We start from the raw sequence: 17,489 nt of genomic DNA, 5'->3' as shown, positions 1-17,489 counted from the left end.
GCCGGACAAGGAGGGGACAGACTGGAAGGCCTAGCGGAGGCCTCGTCAAGAAGAGGGCCCAGAGCCGCCTAACTGAAGCTTGGTCAGGAAGAGAGTTTTGTCAGCATGTGGCAGTTTCGGTATGCACAGCCTCAGTCGTTCCTGGTGTTTCTCTTTCCGGAGACCCTCTGTCTCCTTCAGAGAATAACCTCTAGGCTTCCCTTGGGGTGATGGTGGGAGGGAGGTGGCGTTTGCCCAGCTGTGTGCCGTGTGTACGGCTGGCGTTAGGAAGTCTTTTTCTCAAACAGCTTTCCCCTAGCCTCCCTGACGCTAGACCCCTCTTTTCACCCTTGCTTCGGTGGTGTAACTGGGTTATCTTTCCTCTTTCCCCATCCCAGGTTTGGGGTTTGGCTCTTAAGTTTGCTAAGTCAGTTAGCACACCGGCCGCTCACTTCCCAGCTTCCAGAATGGCGTTGCTGTCGTCTCCTCTTGGGCTGTCCCCCTCCTTGTGCACTGATGTCTTTAATTTAAAGACTCTTTTTACTGTAGGTTTAGGGGTTTGAGGAAGGAGCGGCGTTGGATGTGTAGCTTTAAATCTGTTATCTTAACTGGGAAGCTGCAGCAAATGGTTCAAAACGGGAAAACAATTTAAATAGTTCAAGGAAATTTTGACATTCTTTTTTGACTTTGTGGGTTTTGCTTCCCTGTGATTTTTTTTCAGATACCTCATGATTCCTAAATGATCCCTCATGACTATTCTATAATTTCCCTTTGTATTTCGAACTATCACAAGACCATTTACTTGAAATTTAGTGGCGGCTTCGAACAAGGGATACGGGGGACTGTAAGGGAAGAGGTGTCGCTGGCATCTGTTGGGTGCCGTTAGAATGGGGATCTCAACTTTACGTCACTTAATCCTCATAGCAATTCTGTAAGGTAAGCGATATTGTCACGTATGGGTAAGGATAAAGATATTGATCAGAGAGATTAAGTAACTTACTTAAGAGCTAGTCAGACAGTGGTGGAGCTTAGTTTCAAGTCTAGGTTTTAAGACCTTTCAAGTCTTTCTAGGATAGCATCTCCTTCTACTCCTCCCAAACTGTGTGCGCAGTTCATTCAGTCACTCGGTGAAGGTTGGGTTGCCTGCTCCGTGCTGGGCCTTGGTGACACATGAGGGCTAGGCCATGCCCTGATACAGCAGGAATGTCATGATCAGACTTACTTTCAGTAGGATTTCTGGTGATCTGTGCATACTGGCAAGAGTAGGAACAGGCGGCTAAGTTAGTTACAGGAGTCCTGGTAAAAGGCCATGTTGGTTTTGACCAGGACGGCAGAGCAGATCCAGAGAAGTGGGTGGATTTGAGATACCCTATTGGAGGTGGAGCCGACAGGATGAGGGGGTGATAGGGGTTTGGAAGGAGCTGGAGGAATTGAGGGTGACTCTGGGTTTGATTTGAAATGAATGTTGTTGGTGCCTTTAGTGATATAATGAATGTGGTGGAACAGACTAATAATAATAACAACGTTACATCTGTTAGATATCTCCATGAGGAGGTGTCCAGTATGCAAGTTAAACACCTGGGAACTCAGTGGTGCTGTGTAGGCTGGAGAAGTCAATTTGGGCATCACTTACATATAGGTTCTATTTAAAGCATGGGACTAGATATGATTATTTAGGGAAGGTGTGTGGATGTAGGTGCGTGAAGATGCGGCAACGCAGATCTGAAGCAGTGTTACTCATTCACTTCTGTGGAGAACCCTCAGCTAACGTCTCAACACTGAATGGCACTTAAACCTAGTCGCATTTACTGCGTGGGGACAGCAGAAGCAATCAGGTAGCCATGGCATGGAAGACATTAACTAGCAAGCATGTTGCAGACTTGCCAATAGTTAGCAGTTTTTAGATTGAACTATACACCAGACATCCTTGTCTTCCGTGAGAGACTAGGCCTGGTGGGAACACCCATGTGGGAAATCCCAGATCTGAGAACGCCACACAAGAGGCGAGTTACGGCGCATGCGTCTTCTTCAAGTGTAGATAAGTAAGGAAAAGTAAGTTCCCGCTGAGGTGCTGAAACTAGGACGTCTGGGATCACTCACTAGGTGATTCATTATAACACGTTAGTCTCACAGAATCCAAGCTCATTAGAATTAAATATTTTATATGTTATGGACCCTTTGGTATACTCTCAAAAGACAGAATTGTAAACGTTAGGTCCGAGAATGCCAAGCATGAAAGCAGCTTTCTAGGAGTACTTGAAAAACTAGCCTGGAATTCAAACTAGGCAAAACCTGGAAACAATCTAAACGTTCATGTCCAGGACAGCAGGTAGACAACTGTGGCATGTGATTCAGTGGGTTAGTGTACACAGCAGCTTGGCTGAACGTCAGAACATTCTGTTGGATGAAAGAAACCGTACACAGAAGCATGCGTGCTGAACAGTGGGTACTTGTGGAGGTAGGGATTGACCAGAAGGAGGCACAGGGGAACTTTCTGGTGAGATGGAAATGTTCTGTCTGTTGATTTGGGGTGTTTGTTGAACGGGTATGTCCACGTGTAGAAACTCATCAACTTGTATCCTTAGAATTTGTACATTTCACTGTATGTAAGTTTTACTGCAGAAAAGAAATAAGAAGACGACAAAGCAGTAAGCTCAGTGGTTCTGTGGGCATCCCTCTGGGGCGCACAGGGGTGGGGCCTGTAGTCTCAGCCTGTCAGGGAAAGTCTCCCAGAGGAAGTAACCTCTCCTGTGTCTCATTTTTATCCCTTAGGTCTAAGATAGACTTACTGTTCAAGTCTTAGCTAACTCCACACCATAACATCTCTTCTTCGGATGACTGTTTAATTTATTGTGCAATCTGGAAGACTTCAGGCAGTAAAAAGGAGCGCTAGTGTAGATTACAGTGGGCAAGAGGTAAAAGCTGTGACCGTTGCTCTCTCTTTCTGCGCTGCTCAAAGTGTAGCTGGTTCTCACTGCGGTCACCACCGAAGGAAGACGGTGGCAAAGCAGGTGTTCCCGGCGGGCAGAGCAGCCTCTGCTTGGTCCCTCTGAACAGGCGGTACAGGGGGGTGGGTGCAGCGGGATGGCAGGGGGTGGGGATTACCCGTGCAGGGGTGCTCGTGTGTTTCTAAGAATCACGATTTACATGGTAACTGAAAAAAAAGATTGTTATCTTTTTTCATTTGCAGAGTTACTCACGTTGCTTTGTTCATTCCTTTGAAACAGGAGATAGTGGATAAGCTCCCTTCAGAAATGGAGGACGGGAAGCCCGTTTGGGCGCCGCACCCTACGGATGGATTTCAGATGGGCAATATCGTGGATATTGGCCCTGACAGCTTAACGATTGAACCCTTGAACCAAAAAGGCAAGGTAAGAAGTTCCTCAGAAAGATTTCAAAATTTGATTTGTGTCTGTAGGTATCTCCCTTTTTCAATGAAGTAGGTATTTTTTTAAGCACAGTATAGGGGAAAGCAGTTTTCTGGTCAGTGAATCCTAGTTTTCTCCTGAGTTGTGTGATTAAATCAGGAGTGCATACCCTAGGGGGAAAATGGTGTCCCATCGTAAAATCAGACAGTAATTTAGTGAGCCTTTCATTAGCATATTCTTAAGAAGAAATAGCTATATAACAAAATATAAACAATAACATTTTTTATTCCTTAAACCGTATAACTAAAGTTATGAATATATCTGTGCTGTATTCAACATGTTACCAAGTAAAAATATAAAAAGTGAATGGGATTATGTTATGAAATTTTGCTTTTTGCTTTAGCTCCCAGGTAATTCTTTTTTTAATCTTTTTTATTGAAGTATAGTTGATTTACAATGTTGTGTTAATTTCTGCTGTACAGCAAAGTGATTCAGGTATACACATAAACACACTTTTTTAAAATATTCTTTTCCATTATGGTTTATCACAGGATATTGAATATAGTTCTCTGTGCTATACAATAGGACCTTATTTATTTATTTATTTTAAAGTTTATTTATTTTATTTATTTTATTTTTGGCTGTGTTGGGTCTTCGTTGCTGCGCGCGGGCTTTCTCTAGTTGAGGCGAGCGGGGGCTACTCTTTGTTGCAGTGCGCGGGCTTCTCATTGTGGTGGCTTCTCTTGTTGCAGAGCACGGGCTCTAGGTGCACGGGCTTCAGTAGTTGTGGCACGCAGGCTTCAGTAGTTGTGGCTCGCAGGCTCCAGAGAACAGGCTCAGTAGTTGTGGCGCACGGGCTCAGTTGCTCCGTGGCATTTGGGATCTTCGCAGACCAGGGATCCAACCCACGTCCCCTGCATTGGCAGGCGGATTCTTAACCACTACACCACCAGGGAAGCCCGGACCTTGTTGTTTATCCATTCTATATATAATAGCTTACATCTGCTGTTAATTATTTTTTAAAAAGCTTTTTATTTACTTAAATTTATTATCATGTGATTGTAGTAAAAATATTTCTATTAAATAAAGATATTTAAGTCTTAAACATAACTGTCTGTTATGATTTTTGTTGTAATGGTACTTTTTAAAACATAAAAGCATACTTTAATTTTGTATACATGGTATCTATTTCCTTTTAGGCTTAGACATAGACTAGACAATATAACAAAATGAAAGTATGGGGGAAAAGTGACTTGGAGTCTTTTCAGCCTTCCTGGGGACTGTAGGGCCTGTTTTGTGGGAGAGCTTAACACTTTTCAGTTTAATAAATGTTCCCGTTAAACAGAACCTCTGACTAAATTAAATTTGTTGTTGTCATTTCTGTTTACTTTAGACTCTGCCAGTGTTCATGAATAATTTATGTTCTACTGATACATGGTTAACTAATGCCATATGACTGCCATCCTTCTGGGAACCTTAGAAAAACAAGGTGGATCTCTCATGAGGTCCGTTCACAGAGAAAACTATTCTGTTACTGTAAACAACCCAGGAACCTAAATGCATAATATATAATGTGCCATGTTAGCGGCGGCCAATTAAAGATACCCTCAGGAAAGAAAAGACAAAGTGTTTCTAGTTTTTCCTCTTATTAACAAGTACCTATTTGTACTTACAATGCAGTACATGTTCTAAAAAAAGAAAGAATTAAAAAAAAAAAACTCAATTATTTTTATATATTTGAAGTTGTAGGGGAGGAAAAATTTTCCTCTACCCTTTTGGGTCTCTGGCTGGGCCTGAAAATTAAATGGACATAAGACACATCCACAGTAGGAAAGCATACAACTTTTATCAGATTTTTACATGTACATAGCAGCCTTCACAAGAGAATGAAGAATTGAAGAAGTGACCAGAGCAGGAAGCTTTTATATCTTTTAGACAAAGAAACAATACATTTGTGAAGAATTGATAAGACAAAGGGGTCTGGGCTAGGGGTGGTAAATGGTGGAGAAGTGGTTAGGAAGGTAAGGGTTAGTCTGACAAGGCAAGGTTTGTTTGCACAGATTTCTCTTGGTCTCCATTCCCTCCGCTGGTGATAAGAATGTCTTCTTTCCTCCTGGTAGAGCGAGGGCACCTCACACGTGGGAGTTTTATCTCCTGCTCTCAGGAATAAAAAGGGTCAGAGTGCCCTTCTTACATCTGTTGTTTGTCAAGTGCCTTTAACTCAAGATAATCAGTATGCCAAAGTAGCATGTTTCGGGGTGACAGAAGTTTAGTGAGCCTTTCATTATCTTTCAAAGTCTTTTTTCATTTTTGTTTAAAATATCTTATAAGCACAGTAAATCAAAAGCCCCAAATGAAATGAAAAGTATGTTTCCTACTTATATTTCGTTATATGTATTCTGTTATATCCATAAGTAACAAAATAATTCAGTTCAGGGATAGAAGAAACTTTATTTACGGGTATATGCTTTTTTTATAGTTTAAGTATTTTGTGCTTTCAACTGTGCCTTATTAGTATTAATCAGGTGCACACATAGAACCAATAAAAACACTTAAAATTCAAGTTGTGGCGTCATGAAAACTTTATGGATCATAGATTATTTATAAACTAAAGTTGAAGCTTCTTTTCACAAAATCTTTTTGAAAGTTAACAAATTCTCAGGGATTTCTTTTCATCTTAATCCCCTCCCTGCCCCCACTTTCTGATCAGGGTCTTAATAAATTGTAAAGTGTCATAACAACCGCGTGGTTAAAAAGATCCGTAAGAGAAGCAGTCTTTTGCGTAGATGATTCATGGAGTAGAGATCATCAGCATTTAAAAATGAAGGAAGTGCGTAAAGCAGCAGACAAGTCAAGTACATCTGTTTGCTGATACAGTAGAAGCATAGAAGAGGGAGTGATGAGCTCTAGTGGGGAACCTGTCTTTGTTGATAGCAGTGCCTTTTAAAGTTTTTCAGCCGTGGCCCGTCGTAAGAAATAGATTTGAAATCGCATTAGGTATATGTATTATTCATGTGTGTGTACGTGTGTATTGACGACAGATAGATTTTACATGTCAACAAGTATCGTGTGTGTGTGTATTCAAATGCAACATCCTTACCGTATGTGATGCATTCTGATGTTTTCTAATATCTTTTATTGTGTTAAAAATGCCACCTTGAACCTCTCAATTGATTTCATGTTCCATATTTGCAGCGGACTGGCCTGCAGGCTAAAGCCCTAAACACATGGCATTTAAGGGTCTACATTTCCTTTTCCCTGTCTATGTTGCTAGTCTTGTCTTTTGTCAACCAGCAGTCTCCCCCTCATTCTCTTGCCCTTCTGCTTAGTCTTCTGTGTCTTTCTCCTCCTCTTCCAGCCTTCCTCCCAGGGTTTATCAGGTCCTCAGGGAGCCAGGTGGTGCTGGGCTCTGTGTGTCGCTGTGAGCAGCGACACACAGAGCCTGGAATGCCGCTCTCCGCAGCTCTGTGCTTATTTAGCAAATACTAACTCATCTCTCAGGTCACCTGAGGTCACCTCCTTTATGAAATTTTTCCACAGACGCCCTGTCTCTTCCTCCTCCTCCCATGCAGTGGAGTTGACTGTCCATTACTCTTTCCTTTGAGGAGTGGTATCCCTTCTTAGCCTCCCGTGACGCTATTGGAGACATTTGTTTACATTTCTCCCCCTCCCTGCTAGACTGTAATCTTCTCGAGTGCAGGGGCTGTTTTCTTTGTCCATGTTGTCATGAAGCTGGATGTACTGTGTTTGCTGGGTGGTAGGTGTTTACTGTGATCTCTTGATAGGAGAAAAAGCCTCCTTCCTCCTAGAGAAAACAACTGCCTTAATGAAACAAGTTTCCTCCTTCTCACTGAGTAGGTAGTGAAGGGGAGAAGAAGACGGGGGGCTGGTGATCACTTGGGGGGTGAAAAAGGATCGAGAGAAACTATGTTTTAGACTCATTACAGGCCTTTCAGCCCCAAGATTATTAACCTTCCCATTCTAGGAACTCTGTGTCCTGCACCCCATTTACGGAGCCAACGCCTGGAGTCTGGGGAGGCTTTAGCCCCATTGCTGAGGCTGTGAGAGTGGCACGTAGATCTGTGACATTAGCAGTTATTTCTGAACGTGTTTCTCCTGTAGAATCATTGTTATAAATTGTGGATTGTTTTACAGTACCATAATATACTCAATGTACGTTATGCATTAGTTCTGAATTTGTGATTTATCCTTTAAACCTTTCCTCATTTATACCATTAAGAACATGTGTAGTGGGTTCCAAATAATTAACTGCTAGAGTTTTCAGTCAATTCAGTGACTTTGAATTGAGGTAACACTAGCGGCCTGGATTTTCCTCTGTAAACTATAGCAGTAGCCTTGTCTTATACTTTTGCATGTATATACATATACAGACCTACAAATATTCTAAAATAATTGAACAGGTTTTCCTTAGACATTGGTTTGATATGGATGGAAGCTTCAACCACAGGAGTAACTGTAATTGTTTGAGAAATAGAAATGTATAGGTAACTATTAGAATGGCATGGAGAAAATTTAATTCTCTTTAGATGTAATTTGAGATCATTTCTTCTCTCTTACAAGATACTATCTTAATTCTAGAGTTTCTACCATAGTATTTAAATGATATAATAAACACCACCTTATTCATGGATATCTGTAATGTTATGGACCTAATAGTTTTGGATACTGTTTATATTTTTGACAAATTCCTGTACAGGAATTTGTGTCTAATGTGTTTTACTCAGACAATAGCATTAATTAAATTATGGTCTGTTGGTGTTATCTGATTGATTGGATGTTACTTTTTTCCTTTTTTAAAACAATAAAATTGCTGTATACATAAACATTAAAATTTTTATTTTTTTAAAAAGTTGTTCAATAGCATACCTATGTAAACTTATTAATATACTTCTTGTTTTGTCCCACTCTAGGTGTTACAGCACAGGTTTTGTTTTTGTTTTATTGATTTCCATTATTGATTTCATGTTCATAGTAATAATGGGTAATATATGTGAGTAATGACTTGTTTAGTAGTAGGATCTTGTATTACATTTTAATGAAGAGCGTATTATTGCCATTATTTCAATGTATGCCGTCAGTTAAGCTCCTTTATCTTTCTTACTATTTGTAAGCTTCTCGTTTAATGAGCTCTTGTTTTGTTTTTTAGACATTTCTGGCTCTCATAAACCAAGTGTTCCCTGCAGAAGAGGACAGTAAAAAAGATGTGGAAGATAACTGTAAGTATCAATTTAAAAACTAGTTCTCATCATAGAAAAGGGAACTGTTCCTTCAAAAAGTACGTGAGTGATTATATTACAGGGCACACCGTCCTTGTTCAGAAGAAATGTTGCCTTTTGACCTGAAGGTTCAGGAGCCCCACAGTCCTAGATGCATTGTTCTCTCACATTTGCACTTTGGTGAAGGGGTCTCCTGAATATCTTTTTAGTGTTATCTCAGTTGTGTAAATACAGGGAATGGTAATCATTTACTAACTATGAAGCCTGAACTAAAGATCTCTTGGTTTTATGTTTTTTGTTTTTTGTTTTTTGAACCTCTGAATCATCTGGAATCAGATGATTTTTATAGTTGTATATGTGGTTCAGTAATTTGGAAGTTGAGTCAAGAGGACCCATTTAGTGTCACCCTTTGAAGGAAACAGACATTAAAAAAAATACTATGTAATAAGTACTAATTGAAAATTGATTTCAGAACGTTGGATTAAAGTGCAACATTAATTCGACTTACAACTATCTTAGAATTTTTGGCGAAAAAATACTGTATCCGGAGCAATAGGCCATGTTTATTCTTACATTTTCAAGATAAAGCGGTAATCATGTTTCATTTTTTATGTGGCAATATTTAAGAATCATGTCCAGTTGTCATGGGTTTCGTTAAATGTATCTGGCATTAAAAACTCTGCAATTAAATAAGAGAGGTAGGAGAAAGGAATATATTTTGTCCTTATTGGTTTTCTCTGGAGTTCGCATTTGAGTAAGCCTGTAAGATCCCCCTATGTGACGTGGAATGCAGGAGTAATGGGGGAGCCCCGAGTTCAGATTCTGACTGTGCCATTAGGAAGCTGTGTGCCCGTAGGCAGTTTCTCTCTCCCCTTTGAGCTTCTCTTCTGGAGAACAGGAGTAATGATTTTTATGTTTCGTGCTTAGAGATGATACATTTAAAATGCTTGGTGCAGTGCCTGACCTCTCACAGCCTCTCAATAGACGGTATCTGTTGTTATTAGGTGTAAGAGACAGGGAGAAAAAATGTGGCGCTCCCTTCCTTTCCAAAATTGCTAGAGAGTTTGTCTGATGGGATAATATTTTTCTGAACAGCAATCAGAACAATAGCAGAAAGGAACGAGATTCTATCATATGTAAAATAAGAGAAAATTCTTTTCTGTTAAAACTTGCTAGGGTATTCAGAATTGGAATCAGTCCTTTTCATATATCAAAATAATGTTTTCTGGTTTATGTATCCACATAGAGCTAAACATAATAAATGATGTCGAATTACTTTTAATCCATCTCTTAAATATTTTAAAGCAGCCTCCCTCTGATTGTTTCATGGTGGTGGACTTGTCTAACCGTGCAGTTTCCCTGGTCTTAGTGGAGATGTGCTGCTTCTTGCAGGTGTTGACTTTGGTGATGCCAGACGGCAGGAATGTTGCTGAGGATGTACCTGTCCTCACCACACAGTCCAGCCCTACTTGATGTCCCCTTTCTGAAACCACATCACGAACGCAGCTCTAACGGTTGAGTTTAGAATGCAGGTTTTCCAGCGAAAGTGGTTCCATCACTTAGTAGTTTAGTCCTTTTGCCTGAGGCTTGGTTGCCCACTACACCACTGTCCTCTGCCAAGTGACGCATGGCGTTGTTTGTTTGGGTCTCACGTGCGTATCTCTAAAATCCTTTCCTCTTCTCTGCATCACGGTAATAATGTAATGATTAAAAGCTTGATATCTATAGAACATCCTGAACTATGTGATAAAGGTTCTGTTGAAACAGACCCACGAGTTGACTTCTGATAGTGCCCTCATAGCAAAATTTATTACCTAGTTTTCGCTCCAGGTTTTCTATGTGAAGGGTTTTATGTGTGGAGTTTAGTATGTTAACTTTGCCTTTTTACTTGACTCTTGAGGATTAATGCCAGAATAGGAAAATAGTTCAAGGATGTGAGGTTGGTAATTAAAATAAGCAATTTTTTGTGCTAATTTTTAAGCTACTGTTACTTACATGGCATATAATAATCTTCGTGAATGATCCCTGTTAGAAGTCGAGAATAATAAACTGTAATATTGGAAAGAATCCCCAAAGTTGCCTGGTTCAGTCTCTTTTTCAGTAATGGAATGACTTCTATAGCAGTGTAATGATAGAATTGATTGACTTCTACTGTGTTGAAGTGCTTGTGGGTTCTTTTTTTTCTCTCAGTGAACCAGAACTGTGACAAATAAGTAGAATCTTAAATGCTTAGATAACTCCCTAGTCAGATTCCTAAATTTAATAATTGAGTGATATCTAGTCTTCATTAGAAACTTTTGGTGTGCTCAGTATATATTAATTATACCAAAATTCTTCTTATGGAGTTTATAAAGAAACAAAGACGTTCATTCTTTTATTATGTCTTATTTAAAAATTTTTAATATCGAGTGTACAGTTAAATCAATGAATAATTAGGCATAGAAGGCGAACAGTTCACCTAAAGTATTGCATGTCAGTAGCCCCACCAAGTAGTCCTGGGGTGGCCACTACGAGAGGAGGGGAGGAGGGAATTTGGTGGAGCAGGAGGTGATTTCCAAGACCCTCTGAGCATCCCTAGGTCGTGCCTTCAGGGATGCAAAGGCCACTGAGACTTAGCATTTCCCATTCTGGCAAGCCGAGGGTCATACATGTTCCCTTCTGTCTTTCCTTTTCTGTGTCTTTATTTAAATGGAGTAGTCTGAGTAGCATAATTTAAGAGGAAGACCCTCTGGTCCAAATTTTTATTGTCATTGGCAGATATTTCAGCAGTGAGGGATTTTTTTTTTTTAACATCTATATTGGAGTATAATTGCTTTACAATAGTGTGTTAGTTTCTGCTTTATAACATAGTGAATCAGCTATACATTTACATATATCCCCATATCCCCTCCCTCTTGCGTCTCCCTCCCACCCTCCTTATCCCACCCCTCTAGGTGGTCACAAAACACCGAGCTGATCTCCCTGTGCTATGCGGCTGCTTCCCACTAGCTATCTATTTTACATTTGGTAGTGTCTATATGTCCATGCCACTCTCTCACTTCGTCCCAGCTTACCCTTCCCCCTCCCCGTGGCCTCGAGTCCATTCTCTACATCTGGGTCTTTATTCCTGTCCTGCCCCTAGGGTCTTAAGAACCATTTTTTCCCTTAGATTCCATATATATGTGTTAGCATACGGTGTTTGTTTTTCTCTTTCTGACTTACTTCACTCTGTATGACAGACTCTAGGTCCATCCACCTCACTACGAATAACTCAATTTCGTTTCTTTTTATGGCTGAGTAATATTCCATTGTATATATGTGCCACACCTTCTTTATCCATCCATCTGTCCGTGGACAGCAGTGAGGGATTTATTCAGTTGGATTACCAGGTATCCCTGAGAAGGCTGGTGGCAAGTATGGGAGGAGGTAGAGAAAGAAGGGCAAGCAGCTGTCCGCATGCCATGTGGGTTCATATGATTAGCTTTGCTAGGGGAGCCGTATCGTGGCGTTAGGCATTCTTACTTACAGGAGGCAGAGAGAGTAGCATCATGCGGCCAGGCAGTTTCAGAGGAAGCTGAGCGATGGGCGAGCGGTTCGATGTTGTGCTTTGCGTAAGGAAAGGCAGCTTGTAGATCAAGCTCCTGGGGACGGGGGTGGAAGAAGTGCAGGGGTATAGAAAGTAGGGGACCGAAGCCACACGAGATACCCCCTGCTGCCTACCTTCTCCACATCTTTCCTCAACTGAAAGGAGGGCTGCACTTCATCTGTTAGGGGCCTCCACCCACTTCTTACTCTGTTTTTTTCTGCTGTAAGTGGCATTAGAAAACAGTGAGGCCCGTGTCCTTGCGGTGTGAACTGGCTGCATCGTGTGAGTGTAGAAGCACGGGCAGTCTGTTGAGGCTGGTAGAGCAACGGGCTCTTGTTTGACAGAATTGGTCGGGTGTTGCATTGTAGGTTTTATATATACATACAGTGCAGGCATATATACAACTTCAGTGAGGGATCAAGCAAACAAGCAAATGAATCAGGCAGGACCCTGCCCTCAGGGATCCGGTATAGAAGCCAAAACCAGATATACAAAGCTGTCATCACAAGACTGGCATCCTGTGGTAAGCCCCATAACGAAAGTACAGAGGAGCAAGTAGTCCTAGTGGTGGTGGGGTACTGAGAATGGGGAGGTGTCATTTGAGGGATAGTCTTTGAACTGACCTTAAAGGATAGGTAGATTTTTGATACCTAGAAATACAGAGGTGCAGCCCAATGCACGCATGATAGTTGAGTTTGGTAAATGGTTTAGTCTGCCTGCAGGTTAGACCATATCAAAGGGAGTTATGGAAAATTATATGAAAAGGTCAGTTGAATGCAGGTTTACTAAGGGCCTTGAATATCAGACTTGAACATGGGTTTGGTAGTTGACGGAGACCCACTGCTGAGTTTTGAGGAAGAGAGAGGTTTAGTCAGGGCTCTAGTGTGGTTAGATTAATGCACTGAGTAATCTGGGTTAGAGAGGAGAGAGACCGCGGCAGTAGACAAGTGAGAGGCTGCTGTGATTACAGACGAGGTGACGACACCTAAACTGGGATTGGGGCTGTGGAAATGGAAAGAAAGGAGAGACATTTCAGAGACTCAGATTGTGCTAATTTTGAGTGCCTACCATGAAGCTGGTGCTGTGCTATACTTTATTACATGTATAAAGACTTGGAAATGGGCTTAGAGCAAGGAGGGGGAGAGAGGATGGTCCTAGTATTGACTAAGGCTTGCAGAATAGATGAGTGAGAAACGGTGGTGCTGATAATGGAAGCAGAGTGGTTGGGGGAAGAGTGGGCTTGTCTGCTCAAGTGCGTGGTGGCAACGTGGAAATGGAGCTCAGGGGACTGAGGGCCGGGGCAGTAGATCAGGCTGGGAGAACAGGATGTGTCAGAGCGTTAGGAGGACAGACGTTAGAAAAACAAGATTTCTACCCTGATGCTGCTGTCAGTTAGCTGCATATCCTGGTTTAAGACGTACAGATTTCTCCAGGATTCTTGTTTAGTCTGTCAGTCGTGAGGCGCTGCCTGAATGACACGATCCCTTCCCATTCTAAAATTTTATCTTTTGTGTTTTTCCTGTAAAATTCTGAGCATCAGATGGGATTAGTGTCGTCTACTAATCTTTTTTTGTGTCAAAATGTATTAAAATCAGCACTATCTAAAGTAGTTCTTTTTTTCCACTTGAATTGTCCTCGGTTTTTTGTACTCACCTGGTACTAACTAGAGGTACTCATCTCGCTGGAAATTTATTGTTTAAAAATATCACTGTCACACATATGTAAACTAGATACATTTTAAATCAGCCTCTGGGGTTTACATGTACCAGGAAAAAAGATGGAATTAAATCTAACGTAACAGGTGAATTTTAGCTTGGATCAGAGTGATTCAGATTAAGATGGCATTGTTTTATTTTACTTTCTTTCTTCAAATATCTAATGATTTACAAATTTTCCGTCTCAGGTTCATTAATGTATTTGAATGAAGCCACACTGCTCCATAATATCAAAGTTCGATACAGTAAGGACAGAATTTACGTAAGTATTTTACCTGTACGTTAAGTTTTTGTGCGAATAATTATTTTACGTGCTACTGTTTGATTCTGTTGAGCTTGAGATTTTCTAACAGGAAATCATACTTGATCTGAGCCTGCTGAACGGAGGGTGAGCTCCGTGAGGATAAGGATTCTTTTCTGATTTATTGCTCTAACACCAGGGCTTAGACCACACATGGTACATAGTAGGCACTTAATAAATATTTGCAGAATGAAATGATGAATGCAGAGCATCATCTAATATCATTCAGACTTACAACTATCCAATTTGGATATTTAAAAAAAAAACACTAATTATTTTGAGTTTTGATTTTTTAACTTTTGGCATATATCTGTAGATCTTTTTTTTTTTTTTTTTTTTTTAATTTTTGGCTGTGTTGGGTCTTCGTTTCTGTGCGAGGGCTTTCTCTAGTTGCGGCAAGTGGGGGCCACTCTTCATCGCGGTGCGCGGGCCTCTCACTATCGGGCCCTCTCTTGTTGCGGAGCACAGGCTCCAGACGTGCAGGCTCAGTAATTGTGGCTCACGGGCCCAGTTGCTCCACGGCATGTGGGATCGTCCCAGACCAGGGCTCGAACCCGTGTCCCCTGCATTGGCAGGCAGACTCTTAACCACTGCGCCACCAGGGAAGCCCCTGTAGATCTTTTTAGTTGATGCAGTTTCCACATTGTTCTGCAAAACTTTTAAGGCAGACTATAAGGCATACGTATTGAAATTAAAAACTTGGAAGACAAAACAGTGTGAATTAGAATAGAAGGCAGTACGTGAGGAAATATCAGGAACACTGAAATGCTGATCATAGAGACTGAATAGTTGCAATATTTCATTCCAAACAGATAACTTACCCTAAAAACCCAGGATACTTAAAAATGAAAGACAATGCTTTTAATGGAAATAGGGTTTGTACCAAATCATTCAGATGGATACTTAACTAGTCTGTTTTAATTATAATGATTCATTGGGCACATATGAGTTCTATATATCCCTTTGTTGGCTGGAGGTAAATTACCGCACTGCAGGCCTCCTGTTATAAAGATGGGACTCTTCATTATTTTTGAACGAAGAAAACACATGGCTTCTTTGACACTTCCTAGATCAAATGACATTCTTAATCTTTTATATCGCTATCAATTTGGCTAATTGTACTTACTTAATTCTGACTAAATTACCTTTAGTCTTTGCCATCTGTCCAAGTAATGACAGCTGGGAAATAGAACTAATCTAGTCTTTTCCAGAAGAGTTTACTTGCTGTCTTTCGGTTATACATAGTTATTAAGTCTTTCCTTTCCTCCTTGATTTTTCTCAAAATCAACTAAATAGTGTATTTCGGTTAATATATATATACACACACACACACACATATATATATACGGCTATTCTTATTTAAAAATATATTTAGAAGCAAAATTCACTTGATCAGCATACTAATATTGAGTATCTAATGTGTGCTAAATGTTGTTTTAGGTACTAAAATAATAAAAATTTTAAAAATTTGTTTGTTAAAGCAGCTTAACTTGTAATAAGTCAGTAAAAGTTGATTTAGATGTAACCATCTTTCAAGTAGAACTGGCCGCTCTTTTTTCTTTACATGTCTAACATCACTTGGTGGTAGTGGAGCAATCTTATTTATTTGAGCAAATTTTAATTGTTTTAATATCTTTTTCTTGAAGTTTACAAATTTTAAATTACCTTTACAGAATGATCTTATTCAAAGAAATTGAGATACTTTGTTTTTATTTGGGATGTTTATAGGAAAGCTTCACACCCATGGGATTTTCGTTGGTCTTTTAAGGCTTCCTGTGCTGCAGTGGTGCTACGTTTGCTCACTGTGACCATTGATAGCTGAAGGTTTACGTGCAGAATTCATTGTACTTTCAAAAAAATTAGTTTTCTTTTTTTCACATTATGTTTAGTTGACCTGCAAGTCTTTGCTAAATCACATGCTTGATAGAAATAATTACCTATTTGTGAAATTTAAGTTTTTGTTTCTCATGTATAATGTCTGCATCACTCTGGAGAATTTTAAGGTTATTCCTAGTTGTTATTGCCTTCTTTTCCTAAGATGTGTATGCGGTTAGATAGTGTTAGATAGTGGCTGTTTAGGATCATCAGGTCCTGTTTGGAAAACCAGTATTTTCAAAGTTAATGAAAGCCGTGACTGGTGGGTTTTTGCCTAACCAGTTATGCCTTTTAGTTTTAAAACCAGTAAATATCAGCAATACACAAATAGAGTTATTATTATCATAATATATGTAAAAGAGGGGAGCAGTTCAGAATAGTTTAAATTGGATATTTTTATACGTCTCACCAACCAGAGTTGCCACCATTCTCCCTTAGATTTGAGTAGAACAATAGCTAACTCACATTTAACATTTCCCTTGGTTACTAAAGTCTCTATTACTTTCCTTTTGTTTCCCATAGAAACATTATTATCGGGAATTTCTTATTTTTTACCCAACTCCAGGAAACATCTTTGGGAACATTCATGGAATTTTAGATGAGTAGGCTGAGAGTTCAGGGTTTCTGTATCATTTCCCTTCCACAACTAGAAGCAGAAAAGAGAAAAACATGGTCTTGTGTGCCCTGGTTTGGCCAGTAAACCACAACTAATTGCTAAACCACAACTCTCTTTCTCCCCACGAGGAATTTTATAAATCCTATTGCTGGCATTTTTCTGGTCTTTTGAAGCCACAGTTAAATTTCAGATTTAAAAGCAAGCTTCACTTGCTCATTAGACATTTAGCCCGTCAGTATTCTAGGCAATGGTTAGCGCATATGCTGTTTTGCAAAACTCTGGGACCAAGTGGTCACCACCGAGCTAAATCAGTCCTTGGCTTTCAGTGATGGGCATAGGCCTAGAGGGTCCTGTGAGCTATGTTAAACTCTTCAGGGCCTAGAGGGTCCTGTGAGCTATGTTAAACTGTTTAGTTGTAGGGTGAAGAAAGTAGTCTAGGTGAGGAATACAAATAAGCAAAACTCAGGCTGTAGGCATAGAGTAGATGTCATAAGTGGAGTCAACAGAAGGTGTCTGAGATGAAGGTGTAGACTCAGCTCTGCCCATGCAGACCTGGTAGTGATGAACCTGGGGGGGTGGGGTGGGAGGCGCATGTTTCCTTTGAGGCAAAGGGAGGTCAAGAGAGATGATTTTGATTTTGGATGTGCTGAGCTTTAGATGGCTATGGGTTAAGAAGATGTAAATATTTATTAAGAGTTAGAGAAATAGGGGTCCTATAGAGATCAGGGAATATTTAGGTCCAGAAATGCAGATTTAGGAGTTCTACTTATAGAGAGAACTGGGGGTGTCTATTTGCTGTGTGTTCTTTCTCCTGTGACCCTTGCTTGGTTTTA

General features: G+C 40.3%; 1 protein-coding gene across 8 annotated transcripts in view; it reads left to right on the top strand.

Annotated features, from left to right (window-relative positions):
- The window catches only part of MYO6 (myosin VI), a 139,978-nt gene that overhangs the window by 50,753 nt on the left and 71,736 nt on the right, over positions 1–17,489 (top strand). For all 8 annotated transcript variants that reach the window (XM_036871312.1, XM_036871311.1, XM_036871310.1 and 5 more), the window contains exons 3-5: positions 3,207–3,350; positions 8,515–8,584; positions 14,053–14,126. In XM_036871312.1, coding sequence (XP_036727207.1) covers positions 3,207–3,350; positions 8,515–8,584; positions 14,053–14,126 — 288 coding nt within the window. The remainder of the gene's footprint in view (positions 1–3,206; positions 3,351–8,514; positions 8,585–14,052; positions 14,127–17,489) is intronic.

The sequence above is a fragment of the Balaenoptera musculus genome, chromosome 12, assembly GCF_009873245.2.
Source record: "Balaenoptera musculus isolate JJ_BM4_2016_0621 chromosome 12, mBalMus1.pri.v3, whole genome shotgun sequence".
Lineage (NCBI taxonomy): Eukaryota > Metazoa > Chordata > Mammalia > Artiodactyla > Balaenopteridae > Balaenoptera > Balaenoptera musculus.
This window is presented reverse-complemented; position numbering and strand designations above follow the sequence as displayed.